Source organism: Cicer arietinum, chromosome 5 (assembly GCF_000331145.2).
Source record: "Cicer arietinum cultivar CDC Frontier isolate Library 1 chromosome 5, Cicar.CDCFrontier_v2.0, whole genome shotgun sequence".
Classification (NCBI taxonomy): Eukaryota; Viridiplantae; Streptophyta; class Magnoliopsida; order Fabales; family Fabaceae; genus Cicer; species Cicer arietinum.
In genome coordinates this window covers 50,335,958-50,352,760 of record NC_021164.2, presented here as the reverse complement: position 1 = coordinate 50,352,760, position 16,803 = coordinate 50,335,958, and the positions used below count along the sequence as shown (strand labels likewise).

Below are 16,803 nucleotides of genomic sequence, written 5' to 3'. Positions count from 1 at the left end.
TGTTAAATGTATGCATACAATACACTAAAGGATGAAGAAAGACTAAACTAATTGAAGATCGATGAAGACACTGTTGGAAAACAGAAATAGGTGAAAGCTGTAAGTTATTTTAACTTCGTGTTTACAAACTATATTTTTTTTTTTAATTTGATGTTTTTAGTTTTGTTATCTGTGCATCTAAAAATCTTTTTGTTCTAATAGAAAACTGTTAAAATTGTGTAAGTTTCTATTTAGTTATGTGTTTAAGAAAGAAATAGTTGAAAATTGCAACTTGATTTAACTTTGTGTTTACAAACTGTTACTTGAAAATTGTTTTCTATTTGATGTATTTAGTTATATATTTCTGTGTTTCTGAAAATTATTTTCTATTTGAAAGTTGTGAATATTGTGTAAGTTTTAATTTAGTTATGTGTATATGAAAACTGTGTATTTTAAAATTGTGATTATTTAAAAATTGCAGTTTTGTTTTAAATTTGATTGTTTGTTATTTTTTCCTTGATTGTCTTTGTCTTTGTCCTCTTAAATTATTTTCTTGTTTGCTTGCAACAAAATTAAATTTTCAAAAATAGTTTTGATTATTTGAAATTCGTATCAAAATATAGTATATAAACAAATTTAATAAAATGAGAAGCATTTACTTAGTAGAACTTATTCATTTTTCAATTATGGATCAATCAAGTCAAACTATGCTCCCTAAATGTAACTTAAGAAAATTTAGGAGCTATAACATATCATCTCTTCACCACCAATAATAGGAGATGGAGTGGGAAATCAGCCCCGCAACCACTCGTTGGTGTAAATATTAGAGGTCAATGTTTTATTTTTGAATTTAGAATTTGTATTATGTTGTTTATTTATAATGTAAGACAATTCAATTATTATGTTTGTTTAATATAATAGAGTCTTTGAGTGAAATTTGTTTCGATAAGACATCGAGTGGATGATTTGATTGTAAAACTTCACTCTTAAATATTTGTAGTCGAAGATTATTATAGAATGCGATAGTAATACAATTGAGACTATTATGATTGTCGATTGATAATCCTATCACACATGTTATGGACATGAGATGCCAAGTCACAACGTAAGTATTCATTAGGATGAGTGTTTATTGGATTGACCAGCAATGAGAATACTACATAGCATGTTATCTAAGTGTCATAAGTTATTCTCATAGTGATAATAGTGTATGTCACTCTTAGACATGAAACAACTATGATCTCTGGATGAGTTGATTGTTTTATTATCGTTAAACATTGTCTATATTAAGACAATATAAAATTGATTAATTGGACATTCAACGAGTCATGTTGAGAAGCATGAGTGACCTAGATGGGATTTTCCTTTCCCACTTAACAGGATTAATATATGTGGGCCCCTTGATAAAGTATCACTGACAAATGAATGGTCATGCTAAAGAAGTCGATATGGGATATTGACTATTATAAAGCATACTCGTGTATCAATTAATGAGATATCGAACTATACAAAGGTGACAAATTATATGCCTTGAGTTCAATTTAGATATGAGGGTTGTTAGATAATATTATTATATATTAGTAGTAAATGTATTTCAGACTTTTCTATTCTCTTGTATATATATTTATTGTAACTCTATGACACTAAGTTATTTTGTTTATTTGGTTTATGAAACCCTAATGGGTTCTTTCTCTTCATTCCTTCTATGTTTATCATTGTTAACATGGTATCAAAGAGCTTTGGTTGATTTTGGGATATACTGTAAAGAGCTTTGTATGATCCATTTTGCGGCCTATACTGATTTGCTATATTTGTTTTCAATCTAATTATGCCTCTCTATTTTCGGTGCGATTATGCTCTTCTGTTTTCGGCGTGAATCGACTTTTTTGTTTCTGGTGTGGTTCTTCTTTCTATTTCCGGCACGATTTTATTTGGTTTTTGGTTGACTCTGCAATTGATAGTTTATCCCTAATTTATTTTGTCTTAGTGATTGTTTTCGTTGCATTTTCCTATCATTACTTGTTATGGTTGGTCCTAATGATTATTCTTTTCAAGTTGTTAGTGTCCAACTTAATGGATAAAATTACTCTTGTTAGAGTTATGTGATGAAAAAAATTTGATTAGAAAAGATATGTGGGATTATATTTATAGAACTTATGTTAAGCTATAGATAAAAGGGATGAAGCTAAATATGCAAAAGATTTGAAACCATAGAATGTTAGTAATTCAAATATCATTCCTTTGATTAATAATTATGTTGAGCTATCTATAGGAGTGCAACTAGCAAAATACGATATTACTAAAGAGATTTGGGATCACTTGAAACATTTGTATATTCAGTCTAACTTTGCAAAATGATATCGATTGGACAATGTGCTTTCCAATGATCTTTTTCTTTCCATCTATTTAATATTATAAACAGCGAGACTATAACAAGACAATATAAAATCGATTAACTAGACATGAGTGACCTAGATAGGATTTTCCTTTTCCACATAACGAAAGTAATATATGTGGACCCCTTGATAGAGTATGATTGTTAAATGAATGATCATATTGAGATAAGTCAATATCGGATATTGACTATTGTAAAGCATACTCAGGTATCAATAAATGAGATATCAAACTATACAAGGGTGACAAATCATATGCCTTGAGTTCAATTTAGATATGAGGACAAAATGGAGATTATACACGAGATCATTATCGCGGAAAGGTTGTGTCAAATCACAAGACATTCTCGTTACTTGGGTGGCAGTAATGTGTTGTTAGATAACGCTCGCTGTTTATAATATTAAATAGATGATTTAATATTATTGTCCATGTTACAGAAACTTTTAATGTCACACACGCGACGACAAATTAATGAAGGGTTAAAAGCGTAAATAAGTAAAACTTATTAATTCAGTGGTGCAATCTTATGATGCATTGACATGAATTAAGTGAAATGTTAAACACCAAAAGTTACAGTGTGTTGTTTAAATGAAATGCAGAATACTATAAGCTATGATGTGCTAGATCATTATAAAGGTCTATAAATACAACCCTTATTCAGAATTGCAAGTGTGCAATCAGAAAACATTAAAAACTCTACTCGTCCAAAATCCTAACTACCCTCATCATCAATAGAGCAACGTTTGTGATTGTGATCATCATCAAAATTCTATCATGCTACAAAAGGTAATATTTTAAACCCTGGTTTAGGACCATTCGTAAGGATCCATGGAGGAATATTTTATTTTTAATCTGTCGTGTTTATCTATTTTATTCACGTTTTCCCTTCACAACTCTCCTCCTAATGTCAATGAAAACATTGATGTTGAATATGCTTCTCTTCCTCTAAAACCTATAAAGATGAGGAAACCTAACGCTAGTGGTCCATGTAAAACATCACCTTCTTGGGGCCATTTCACCAAAATACCCAAGTTTGAATCCCAAAAGCCAACTGTAATATGCAACTATTGTGGTAAGAGTTATTTATTTGACATTAAAACTCATGGAACAACTAACATGCCATCACACTCTAAAGTCTACTACAAAAATACCAACAACCTTATTAATGATCAGAATCAAATTGTACTTACTTTTTCCCCTAACATTGTTGGTGGTGTTGATTTGGTAAAAATTAATCATAAGTTTAATTTTAAGTCTTGTAGGAAGCCTTTGGCTAAAAACATAATTCTTGATGAATAACCTTTTAGGGTAATTGAGGGTGAGAGCTTTAACCCTACAACGACAATTGAGGGTGAGAAGCTTGATTACGAAGATCCTAGTTATGCCGAGTACTTTTGGGGTGGTTCTTGTCTCCTAATTGTGTGGATTGGGATAAAGCTCCTATATTTTATGAAATTCCTTAAGATTTTTTATGAAGCCACAAATATTTTTTCATTTTCTACATATGTGAGCATACATTTAACATTTCATCAATTAGCCTCAAATTATATCAACTAAAAAAAAGACCACCTCAGAATCAGATTATATTTTGAGTAACATGGGGTAGGATATGGAATTGAAATATGATTAATATTGAAGGAATATTTTGAATATGAATCAACTCATTTATTTGGGTGTAATTATGTATCCCATTATAAGGTTAGGCATTAAGAATGATCTTTTAATGAAATGTACAAAGATAAAACAATTGTGGGTAGTAATTTCTTAACTAATATCCGAAATGCTTTTAAGATTTATTTGAAAGAAAAGAATTCCATAGATCATAAAAGTGAGATAGGTAGTGAGAATGAGACAACATGTACGGTGATGATAAGTTTGAGTTACTTAGTGTTGTGGAAAAAAAATTCCTCAAGTAACAAGCATGGTTAGGGATGTTTTGGCTACTCTTGTTTCAATAGTAGCTTCTGAAATTACATTTAGTACTAGTGCTATAATTGTAGACACTAGGAGTTTTCTAAATCCATATATGACTAAGACATTAAATTGCACTCATAATTGGTTAAGGTCATCTTTCTTTTAATTAATATTCAAGAGGAGTTTGAAAAATTTACAAAAATTGATACGGGTATTAATTTTATAAAAATTAAATTGAAATTCATTTTTATATGTTTTGACTGTTTTATATGTATTTTTAACATGTGTCTTTTTTTTTCATTGTCCATAGAATTAGGTCAAGCATCACCAACTTTAAGAGGATCGTCACTCATAACAGTTGGTCCATCTTTATAATCACAATCAGATGGTTATGATTGAGAAGTATATAAGCTTTTAGTGTTTGTTCATTGCTGATGTATTTTTTTTTTATATTTAATTATTTCAATATCACATTAATCTATTTATGCTCTCATTTTCTTGTTTAGTTCAATGAAAGAATCTTATGCTTAATTTTAATTTTAAATCCTATGAGATATTAGAGATTAAATTAAGATTAAAAGTTCAATCGCTAAGATATTAGGATTAGAACACTCATAAATTGATAACAACTCAATGATAAATTTTAGCTAATGTTTACCTTTGCTATTTCATGATAAAACACTCTGTTGTTTTTAAAGTTTCAAAAACTGCATAAAAATAACAATTTATGCCACTGAAAATATTACTGAGTTGAGTCGCAGACTAGGTTGCTCTCTTTAAGACATTTCACGACACTGTCCAAATTGTGCAAGGCAGACTATCAACCACAAAGTCTCTAGGATAAAACAATCGTCTAATGGCTACCACTCGTAATATGATATTATGAGCACTCATAAATCAAAAGGATTATGACTCAAAAAACTGCTCTAAAAGACTACGACACAAAAACCACTCATAGTGGTATTAGGACCACTAAAAAAATCGACGGAACTACAACATAAAAACTGCTCTAAAAATCGAAGGGACGACGATACAAAACCCCTCATAAATATCGAATGGACAAAAAAGGAAGAAATGACTTGGAAATAAGTCGAGCAGAATAAAAAAAGGAAGAAAATAGAAAGTTGGAAAAGGCATACAACTTTGGTGTACTTTTCACAAGAGTTTGAAACTCGTTATATAGTGATGGAAGCAAACTCACATATGTTTTCTATCTAATGTGGAACTTTAGTGTTTATAGAGTTAAAAACTATTCAAAATATGAGAGTTTTTCAATGTGAGACTTCAACAATTTTTAAATTCACACATTAATATACTTTATGTTCCAACACACTCAATCAATAACCTTTTGTCCAATTTGGTTGCTCAAAATAGTTTAATATATAATGCAACTCTTGAATTCAATACTCGTAATTCTACTAATTATTACTTGAAATGATTCAGGATAACTAATGAAATTGTTGTCATGTATGTAGATGATTTGATGATTTTTTGCAAAGGTACTCAAACTAATGTGCATAATCTTTAAAGCCATTTTGAAATATATGCAAGTGGTTTAGGTCTTTGATAGGTTTCTTTATTGGTTCTATCCCTTTCATCTTTAATGATATTTTAATTTGGATTAAATATATATATGTAGTCCCAACAAAATTATGACCTTTCAACTTTAGTCCTTTAAACAATTTATTCATTTTTAGCCCATATTTTTATTTTATAGGGACTTTATTGTGAGATCTAAAGTATTATTTTGTACAAACAAAAAAAAATCAAAATAAAGACAAAAAATAAATAATTTTCTTAAGGACTAATAAGATGGAATTTTTTTATAAGGATTAAATATTAAATTTTAAAATTTTATAGAAATTAAAAATTTATTTAACCCACAATTAAGGGTAGACCAAAGTTGCAGTTTGGAAGACTTATCTCCTTTACAAGGCAGGTAAAATTCAATTGGTGAAAAATGATATCCACAACATGTTGATTTATTGCTTTCGCATACCCTCTTTATTTGTTTCTCTACTTTGGGGGATTAGAAATTACATTTAATCTATTGATATGGATCTTAGAAAATTGGTAACGGTTTCCTAACACAAGATTTGTACACCAAAAAATGATGGGGGTCTTGTTATTTGTTCCTTGAGGGAAATCAATGATGCTACAATCCTTAAATTAACCTGGAACCTTGTTAATTCTAATCAACAGAGAGATACTCTGTTGAGAGGCAAAGCTTTTAGAAAGTATGGTTCCATTAGATATCATCTATCTAGATTGGTATCAAAGCTAAGTTTTCAACTATGAAGGAGAACAATCATTGGTACATTATCAAGGGTGAAACAAATCAATATATGGGTGGATAATTGGTTAGATGATAATAAGCATTCTCTTCCCCAAGCCAAGTTTTATCATTTTATTTGTAATGGTCATTGCAATGTGCCCAATTATTTGCTGCAATCTAATCCTAAGTTGGTTGTTTTTCTGCATAAAGTAATTATCCCCACTTTTAAGGGACTTTTGGGCTTTATCAACGGCTCTACCTGTAATTACACTCATGGTACTATCTCTTCCTCTATTCATAAATTTCATATTCTCAAATATACTTTTGACAAAACTCATTCTCATTTGACATCCTCCTAAATCTTTTTCGATCAAATGTAATATGGATGAGACTGCTAACATTGTCGTGGACCTATTGCTTGTGGAGGAACTTTTTGGGATAAATATATTGCTACCTTGGTTGTTTTGTTGTGAATCTAAGTATCACTACTACCATTTTAAATATTGAGCCGATGGGTGTCATGGTTGCTATCGAAACTACATATAAATAGGGATGACATTACTTATGGTTTGAATATAGTTCTCAATTGGTTAACTTTGCTTTTAGAAACCCCAAATTGGTGTCTTGAACTTGGAGGAGTAGATGGCTTAACTGCATTGAGCTTCAATATTTCTCATATCTACAATGAAGACGATCAATGTATTGATAGGATTGTGGATTCTGGTATGCAAATAACCAACAAGCTTTGGTGGGATACAATTTCATTTAGTTAAGTGATGTATTTACTAGAAACAAGATTGACTTTATGGAACATAGATTTTGCTATTTTTGTTGTGTCAAATTGCACTCTTTATTCTTGTAGTATAGTTTTATTCTATTAGATTTTTATGGTGAAGTTTTTAATGTACTTATGTTTGTATCATTTATGCATGTTCTCTTAGATTTTGATAAAGTCTCCCTAATATTTGTTGTTTTTTTTTAGTTATTTTTTATTGATTTGATTGGAGTATTGTAGATGATAAGTGATTGATTTTATGTGACAATATAGTTGAAATGTCAAATGAATTATGTCATATTTTTACACTTTAATCTTTGTTTAAAAAAAATTTAGAATAGTCAAATCCTAAAATGATAAAGGAGATTGAGAATTCCATCTCGCACAATAAAATATTATCTATAGTAACATTTGTCATATAATGGTTTTTTTTTTTTCTTTCAAACTCTAATACAAGTTATAATAATTTGATGGTCATGTAAGAGAGTCGTCTCTCTCCCATTTTCTTTACCTTAGCCACCATTTTATCTTCATTCATCAAAGATGATTGGTTTAAGGTCAATTTTGACACAAAATCACCTCTCTAAATCGTTTTTTTCTTTCATTTTATCTAAGTAACTAATTTCACACACACGCATATATATATATATATATATTTTTTTTTCTTTTGTCCTTTTCATGATTTCATTGTTTTAGTTCGATATTGTTTAATTCGTCGTCTTAGTGCAAAGTTGTTTTGGTTTGTCTTGTTATAGTGTTCATTTAGTTCAAATTGATGAATCAAATTTGATCAATACATATTCAGTCAATGACTTTGACGTCATCAACGTTACAACATTGGAGACTTATGTATTCAAACACTTTGTTGATTAATTAGTTACACTATCTAGTTAGTTATTTTACATTAGTTAGTTTTTATATAAATGATTATGTAAGTCTAAATAATCATGGATATAATTAACTTTTTTTATTATTAATATTATTTAATTTTTTTTATTTCTTTGTTATTAATGACTTAAGTAAAAAATCGTAGTACTATTAACCAATTTCGTCATTTTGATTTGAGAGACTTTAAATAATAATATTTTAAATCATTTTAATTTCTATAAATTTGAACTAGTAGTAGGGATGGGAATAGGCTAGGCCGTCCGACAGGGGCCTATGGCCTGGCCTACTTATGGCCTGGCCTGGCCTGGCCTATTTAATAAAAAGACCAGGCTCAGGCTATTTTTAAAGCCTATTTATTTAAATAGGTCAGGCTCAGGCTTATAAAGAAGCCTATTAGGCCTGACAGGCCGGCCTATATATATTTAATTATTTATTAATGTTATTTTTTATTATTATATTAATAATATTATTTCCTATTTTAAATTTTATCAATTAGACAATCACTCAGTAGTTATTCCATATTCGATAGCCATTCCATATTTGGTAGTCGTTCCATATTCGGTAGCCATTCAATTAGTCAATAACTCAGTAGTCCTTCCATATTTGTTTGAGAGGTAATAATTGGTACATTTGTTTCAAAAAAAAAAATCTATTCTTTGAAACCAAGAATTATGTTTTAGGGTTTAAAGGATGTTTGTTTCAGATTTTTTTAAAATTATTTTGTTAGAAAAATTATTTTTTGTTTAATATATATAGATATGTACATTGATATTGGTATGTGGAGATCATTTAAATATTTTAATATGAATAAGGCTTTTAAATAGGCTTCCAGGCCAGGCCAGACTTTTAAAAAGGCCAGGCCAGGCCAAAAAAAAAGCCTATGATAGGCCGTAGGCCTAAAAAATTAATCGTAGGCCAGGCTCAGGCCTTGCAAAGCCTGGCCTGACCTGACCTATTCCCACCCCTAACTAGTAGTACAAGTTATGATGATTCATAAAACAGCGTTTTGGGATAAGGACGAGTAAGTGGGTTTTAGATTTTGGAATTTTACACGCCAGCGGCAACAAGTGCCGAAAAAACAAGTAACTACTTTGACAACGTGGATTAACTACTAATTAGGAATTAGATGTAATCTCCGCCAACAGCAAAAACAAACCCTTATTTAATCCTTCAATTCATTTTATTCCTCTCTTCCTCCTTCTTCTTCGATTTCTTCAATCTTCTCAATTTCGTTCTTCCACTAGGTGAGTGAATTTACTATTCTTTTCTATCCTTTCCAGTTCTTTATTTTTTTATTTTTTTTTATTTGCAGTTCCAATTTCTCCACTGCTCAAGTTTATTTTCTTAAAATATTAGAGTGATAAATAGTTCAAGGATAACTTGATAAATTGAGAATAATTTGGAGATTATTTATTATATTTCAATAGTTCAGGGATCAAACATGATAGTTTAGAGACAAAGTTAATTGAAGGTTTACATTTTTATTTTGTCTTGGGAGTTCCTTCAAATATTTTTAGCACATGAATATTAGGTCCTGATTTTATAATTAATTTTAGTGGCTATATTGCAATTTCTATTCACTTTTGTATTAGTTTGCTGCACAAGTAGTTTGTATGTTAGACAAGCTGTCTGGAGTTTGAATTAAAATAAAAAAGCATATAAATGAAGTTTTTATTTATATATGAAAGGCTCCTATTATTCCTATCAATTTGATGCATTTTTGGACTTACCAATACTTGTACATACTAATTTGCACATATATACATATATAATAAAAAGCATCATTTATTAATTTATGTTTTACATAAATGTTTAGCATCATCCTCAATCTAGATAAAAGTTACAACAGTTAGTTATAGGTGTGTGTGACTCTGCAGCTTACCGTCTCTATTTTTTGTTTTATTGGATTATATATGAGTTGAAAATTACTTCTCGGAGATACTTGGTAGTTTATGTTGGCTTGCAGTGTTTAGTGAATAAATGATTCATCAATTGTCTTATCTTCCATCACTCTCTAGATTTGTTGTCAAGTGTCGTTGCTTCTCCTCCAAAACTCGTCCTCATATTGTTGTCAACAATCACTCCATGTTCTTGCTGAACAGACTTTGGTTTGGTAGCACAACAAAGGCAACAGGGAACATGGATTCATCCATTGCTCAAGGACCAGATGATGACAGACCAGCACTAGGTCAACAGTTTGCCCAGTTTGGCGCTGGCTGCTTTTGGAGTGTTGAGCTGGCCTTCCAGAGGGTAGCTGGGGTGACCAAGACCGAGGTAGGTTATAGCCAGGGACTTTTGCATAATCCGAGCTACGAGAGTATCTGTTCAGGGACCACAGGACACTCAGAGGTTGTCAGGGTCCAGTATGATCCTAAAGAATGTAGCTATGAGACATTGCTTGATGCGTTCTGGGTTAGACATGATCCAACCACACTGAACCGACAGGTACATATAAAGTTTGTTATTTGTTCTATAAAGTATAACCCTTATAATGTTTGATTTTTTTGTTATTTAATTGAATTGGTCTGTTTTCTAATTTATATGATTTCTGTCTGTTTCAAATGTGGTTTCAAGACTTCTCTAATCTTGAATTTTATTTTTGGACTTGAGGATTATTTTCAGTGTGTTTGTTTTGTTTTCTCAGGGATTAAGGTTTTTTTTAAATGTATCCCAATGACTCCTCCTAACAAGCTAACCATTTTGTAATATTTCTTTGCTTCATGAGTAATTTGTCTAGGGTGTTATTGATTCTTTCTGTTGCCAATATTTAATAGATGCATTTGTTTTTGAGCTTCTGGTTATCATATTTTGTAAATGTCGTTTTCAATGTTATCTAATGAATAGAGTCAAATCAAATTACGGGGGAATTTACAACTAGACTAACTAGTTTGATATGTAATTATCGATATCTTTTATTGCATTTCTGTCTTCTCCTCATACCCTTGTTCAGAGTCATTTGTTTCTTCAATTCATCCCTTAAAAGAAAACCACTTTTGCTTAATCTTTCGGTCATTCAAATGCATCAATGTACAAAGTTCAAATATACGATAAAACTTGTGATCTGAAATTGCTGATGCAGTCTCACACTGCTCTTGCACTCTTTTGCTTAAGTGATAAGTAACCGTTCGATCATTCAATGTGACAGGGGAATGATGTGGGAACACAATACCGGTCAGGAATATACTATTATACCCCTGAACAAGAGAAAGCGGCCCGAGAATCGTTAGAACAACAACAAAAGAAGTTAAACAGGAAGATTGTTACTGAGATCCTTCCTGCCAAAAAGTTCTACAGGGCAGAAGAGTATCATCAACAGTACCTTGAGAAAGGGGGTCGATTTGGTTCCAAGCAATCTTCTTCCAAGGGATGCAATGATCCTATTCGATGCTATGGTTAAATTAATATGAAAATCACCATTAACATCTAGAAGACAAGTTTACATTGTTGGAAAATTATAGTATTGTTGGTAAGTATTGGTTAATATTTTTGTTAATATATCAATAAAATTAACTCATACACTATTGTCTGTCTACACACCATTGTAGTTAGTGTTTTGTAAATATAGTTTTGCAATGAAGTGTTTTATAGCACCTTTAATTAGTGGCATCTTTAGTTACAATTTGTTTTCTATTTTTGCTTTCTTTTCATCAAAATTTTGGGCAGATTTTTCTAACGATTAGTGGCCGATGCTATGGTGCACAAATGACACATGTGGTGCACGGTGCAAGATCAAATTTAAGTGTTGGATTAAATGCTCCTTAGGATAACGGCATGGTCTGTCACACTTGATTCCGCTCTCAAGCACTCCATTATCCCCTCCTCTCCCTCAAGTTCTTCCATCAGGAGTTTGCCACCCACACCATAACACATTCCTCCCCACAATGAAGCCTACACCTTGGGTCCCTTTCATACCAACTTTTTTACAAATTTGGTTTGGATTTTGAAAAAGTTGTTGACTTTAAGAAAAATGGTTCCCTTTAACAGTTTCACAACACATAAATGCCATGGATCTTGGAGACATTTGACAAATTGTTGACTGTGCTTGAAAAATAAAAATGTAAAACAGAGAAGAAAGAACACATGGTTGGCTTTCAAGCCACTTGCCAATGCATGTTCTTCTCTCCATTTACTCAGACTTGATTTCCATGGATACGAAATCTCGCTCTGTTAGGGGTGAAAGGATAGTTTGCCTGAGTCTCATGTTTGTTTGGAACTTGGGTTCTTAAATTCACAATTGTTTGTTTTATATTTTTGCTGTTATCATTTGGGAATTTGTGGTTGACTGTAGTGCCGTTCTGGGCAGAGGAGAGAAGATGCTCAATGGGGGAGCCATGGAGGTAGAAAGGAGATAGGAAAAAGTTTACTGTGAAAGAACATTATAAAATCTAATGAAACTTCAAGTTCAAAATCTAACGGTTAATAAAACTTGTGCAAGATGCACCACATAATGTAATTGTGCATAATAGACAAAGCCACGGTTAGTTATATGATTAATTTATGAGTTGAAATTACTGTCACATAATATCACTCTCACTGGTTACTGTCAGTCACATGTCACAACTCATAGTGGAGACTTATGTGCCAAGTCCCAAGTCAATGTGTGGCTAGCGATGCAGCTTAAGCAGAACCTTCACATCATTTTCAACTACACCTGCAACAAATTGATATTTATAGGAAGTACAGGAGGTATTTCAACCTGTTATAATGAATCTAACTTAACCACTTTGCCAACACGCCAAATGGTTGTTAAATCAATTTAAGAAAAGTTAAGCCAGAATTTGTATGTGCCAACACGCCAAATTAAGTTAGACCTAATTTCTAAATAAGTCTTATGTTTTTTTTATCTGTTCAATTCAAGCCTAAGTTATTATCTGTTTGCAATGTCAACCTTTTTAGCAGATTCTGTTAAAAAAACTGTATATGTCAGCATTTTATAGATGACATGAGTTATGATTAAAATGAGTCACTACGACATGTCAACATCATCCTTTCATTTTGTTATTTCTTAAATCTAAATCCCAAATTAATAGGGTTCTACAAAACTCAATAAAATGAAACTAAAAAAGAATTAGTTTGGCAACATGATGAAACCTCAAAAATCCACGTAACGATAGTGAAAATGAGAACTTTTTGGGCTTGTTGAAAGCTAATTCAAGGAACCTAGTTAATGAGATAGAGAGAGTGAAAGACACTAAGAGTGAGAGGTGGATTTGGTTGGAGAACCATTGAGACATGTAACTCATATTTCTTTTGTTTCCAATTTATTTCTTCTTTCTTTTTTTCTTCGATTTCTTTCTTATTCATAAATTTTGGTCCAATCGAGTCATTATGAGGGAGAGAAAGAGGGTTAGGTTGTCTGGGTACTTTGGTCTATGTAAAGAGAAATAATGGAACAATGACATTGAAGTCCATCATCATACTCATCTTTTTCTTCGAAGTTTAAAATTAAAATTTCTCTAATTTCTTCGTCAATGTCATTTATTTGGGATCAAACATTTAAAAAAAAAAATTATATAATTAATTTGATATTTCCATCATTTCACACCTCAATAATTATGAACACATCAGCATTTAACAACCATGCATACGTTTTTTTTTTATTGGTACACTATTTGAGACTTAAAAGACCAAATCCGAAATAAAAACATTTAAAAAGCCTAAGAAAAAATAGATTTAAATTAATTTTAGTCTAAAATGATGTAAACCTTCTGCATTAGGTTCGGTTGCATGAAAAGAAAATATGGGAGCAAAAACAGGTTGAGATTTCCATCTATTGCTCTCCTTTTTGTGAGCTCATCACGGGTTGGAAGTCTTTGTAACAAAAGTCTCAAACCAAAAACTTGAACCTCTGACGGTGCTGCCGTGTGCCATAATGTAGTCCAAACATTTTCCATTTTATCAAAATTCTTCAAATTTTGTCCATTTGTCAGAAGTCTTCCTAAATTTTTGAAAAAAATATAAGGATCTCACTGTGTCATATGATTATGTCTACAAATCATCTCAAACTTATCTGGTGACACATTTTTAAAAAGATGATAAAAAAACTAAATACTTTTAGGATATGTATCCTAAAATATCAAAAACATACAATAGTATATTATCTTTTTCTAAATACAATTAATTGAAGTGTCTTTGGGAAACTTGTACAAGCATCCTAGATTTGTCTAAATTTAAATACTTTTAAGATATATATTCAAAAGTATAGTAGAAGTATCAGTATTCAATACAAATACTTTTCTCATTTTAAAATATTTAGACTTCATAGATGAAACTAATATATCAATAATTTATTAAAAAATATATTATATGCTATCAAATTATAACTATTTATTACTCTTTCTAAAATAAAAACAAATATATTTGATTTAAAATTTAAATTAAATATATTAATTTTTTAATTAATATTTTTACGTATTTTATATTAGAGGGAATATTATATTAATTTCTAGAGAGTGCACATGAAATTTGATGCCACTAGACTGGTGGCCCAAATATAAGTGTGGACCAAGTAGATCCTCGTATGCTATTATGATTTCAACAAGGTAGATGTTTATCCAGTCTCATGCTTGTTTATTTTATTGTAACTTAACTTTTAATAGCATAAAATACATTGTTAAATTTTAATTTTTAGTAGTATTGAAGACATATGGACAAAATCGGAGGTAGATAAACATTTTTCAACAACAAAACTATTTTGTTTACTGTGTGTGGGTGGCATATGACATGTCTTACTTATTAAATTAAACTCTTAAAAATAAATTAGGATTAGTAGCCGTTACCCACTTTTTCATAGTTTAAAGACCACTAGTTAATTAGATGACTAGATCTAACAAGAAAAAAAAAACCACACCTATATATAAATAAATAAAAATGTTACAACTATGAAATCTAATAAAATAAAACGAAAAGAAAAAAAGCTAAATCAATGTACGAATTATGATGATGCTTCATAGTTCATACAACAAGGGCTCCGCTACGACAAAATAAATGCTGCAGGACATGATTTTTCTTTTTCTTTTTCTTTTTCTTATTCTTTTTCTTTTTGTGTTTAATTATATTGCTTTGACCTTTGAAAAAACAATGAAATTATTTTTTAAATCTTTTAACTTTTTTTTAAGTTTTGTTCTGGTCCTGTAAATGATTTTTGTTCTGTTTTAGTCCTTTAAAAATAATTTGTTGGTTACTTTGATTTTTTTGATAGTTAAAAAAATGTTAAGTTAAAAACTATGTATCACTTTGGTTTGTCGATTAAATTGAGATTTATCAATAAATAAATAAAATTGAATTGAATTAAAAAATTAATCTAACATAAAAAACACATCCATCTTGTTGCCAAACACTTCCAAACTCATCTATATATCCTACATTTTGTTTGACTTAAAAAATTTGGAAAAATAAAATACCTATTATTCTCCAACTTCTTCCCAAACACACCCAGATTCTTTTCAAACCCATCCATCTATCTTACATTTTATTTGACGTAAAAAAATGTGAAAAAATAAAACACCTAACATTCTCCAACTTCTTCTTCTTCTTTTTTTCACCAACACCACCAAAATTACTACTACAACCCTCAAAAGAAAAACAAAAAATAGATTCAATATCAACATTAGAGAAAATAGGTCTTAGAACAAAACTCTATAAAAATCCAAATTTTAGATTAAAAAAATAATGAAGGAACTAAAAAAAGTAGAGAACAATCCACAAAAAATAAAATCGATATTAAAGATTTTTTAGATTTGCTTCTAATTTGTTGAATGATTTTTTTGGATTTTTGTTGTTGTTATTTTTTAATAAACTAACAAAAATATCAAAATAACTAATAAAACTATATTTAAGAGATTAAAATAGAACAAAAATTAATTAATACATATTAAAGAAAAAATTGTTTGATATTTGATTTGTTTATTTTATTTCGTTGCATAAAATCAATATTGTATATTTGAAATTCTATATAACTTCATTTGATTTTGGTATAATGTATAATTTCATTTTTACTTTTACATATATTTATTTCCTTTATTTGAAAAAATAATATTTTCTTTATTTGATTTGACATCTTTAAGGACAACATACTTTGATATAAGGGTGTATGGACGAAGTTTAGGTCGAGTTTGGTATATCTCTTATTCGATTTTAATATTTGATCAGAACAAATTTTAGACTCCAACTTGTTATTTAACTCAATCAAATTTGATGAGTAGTAGGTTCATTAAATACGAGACGAAACAAATACGAGATCTGGTTGGTCTCAAGACGAGACGCCAAATAATAATCTTTAAGAAAAATAAATAAACATAAACTAACTCAAAACAAGGGGCATATGGTTATCATTTATCAATTAGTTCAAGAATAATAACTCATAATATTGTTTTACAAACTATAAATTATTAAGTTAATGATTAAATTGTTAATTTTTTAGAGAAGGTGAATCAATAATAACATAAAATAATTATTTGTCTTTAAAATAATTTGAAACACGAGGATAACTCTTGTATCTCGTTTTTATTTAATCCTTTTTTTTAGACAAGTCAAACTCATCTCATTATTTATGGGTCAAAACGAATTCGCAAGACAA

The 16,803-nt window shown here is 30.0% G+C and overlaps 1 protein-coding gene across 3 annotated transcripts; it reads left to right on the top strand.

The window, feature by feature from the left end:
- The first annotated feature begins 9,285 nt into the window (after positions 1–9,285).
- Positions 9,286–12,719, top strand: LOC101509845 (peptide methionine sulfoxide reductase-like). 3 transcript variants are annotated; one of them, XR_001143898.3, is made up of 4 exons: positions 9,286–9,469; positions 10,244–10,670; positions 11,371–11,691; positions 11,889–12,719. XR_001143898.3 is itself a non-coding variant. In XM_012715757.3 (3 exons), the coding sequence occupies exons 2-3, from the start codon at positions 10,365–10,367 to the stop codon at positions 11,620–11,622; spliced, it is 558 nt and encodes a 185-aa protein (XP_012571211.1). In that variant the 5' UTR covers positions 9,287–9,469; positions 10,328–10,364; the 3' UTR covers positions 11,623–11,822. The 3 variants fall into 3 exon arrangements, 2 of the variants coding, with proteins under 2 accessions (XP_012571211.1, XP_004500062.1); XM_012715757.3 differs by lacking the exon at positions 11,889–12,719 and having other exon boundaries at positions 9,287–9,469; positions 10,328–10,670; positions 11,371–11,822; XM_004500005.4 differs by lacking the exon at positions 11,889–12,719 and having other exon boundaries at positions 9,287–9,469; positions 11,371–11,822.
- The last annotated feature ends 4,084 nt before the right edge of the window (positions 12,720–16,803 follow it).

What these genes read in the sequence shown, in the direction of transcription:
- LOC101509845 (XM_004500005.4), top strand. Translation starts at nt 10,311, where the DNA reads ATGTTCTTGCTGAACAGACTTTGGTTTGGTAGCACAACAAAGGCAACA. An exon ending in CAACCACACTGAACCGACAG is followed by an intron (nt 10,671 to 11,370) that starts GTACATATAAAG and finishes TCAATGTGACAG; the next exon opens with GGGAATGATGTGGGAACACA.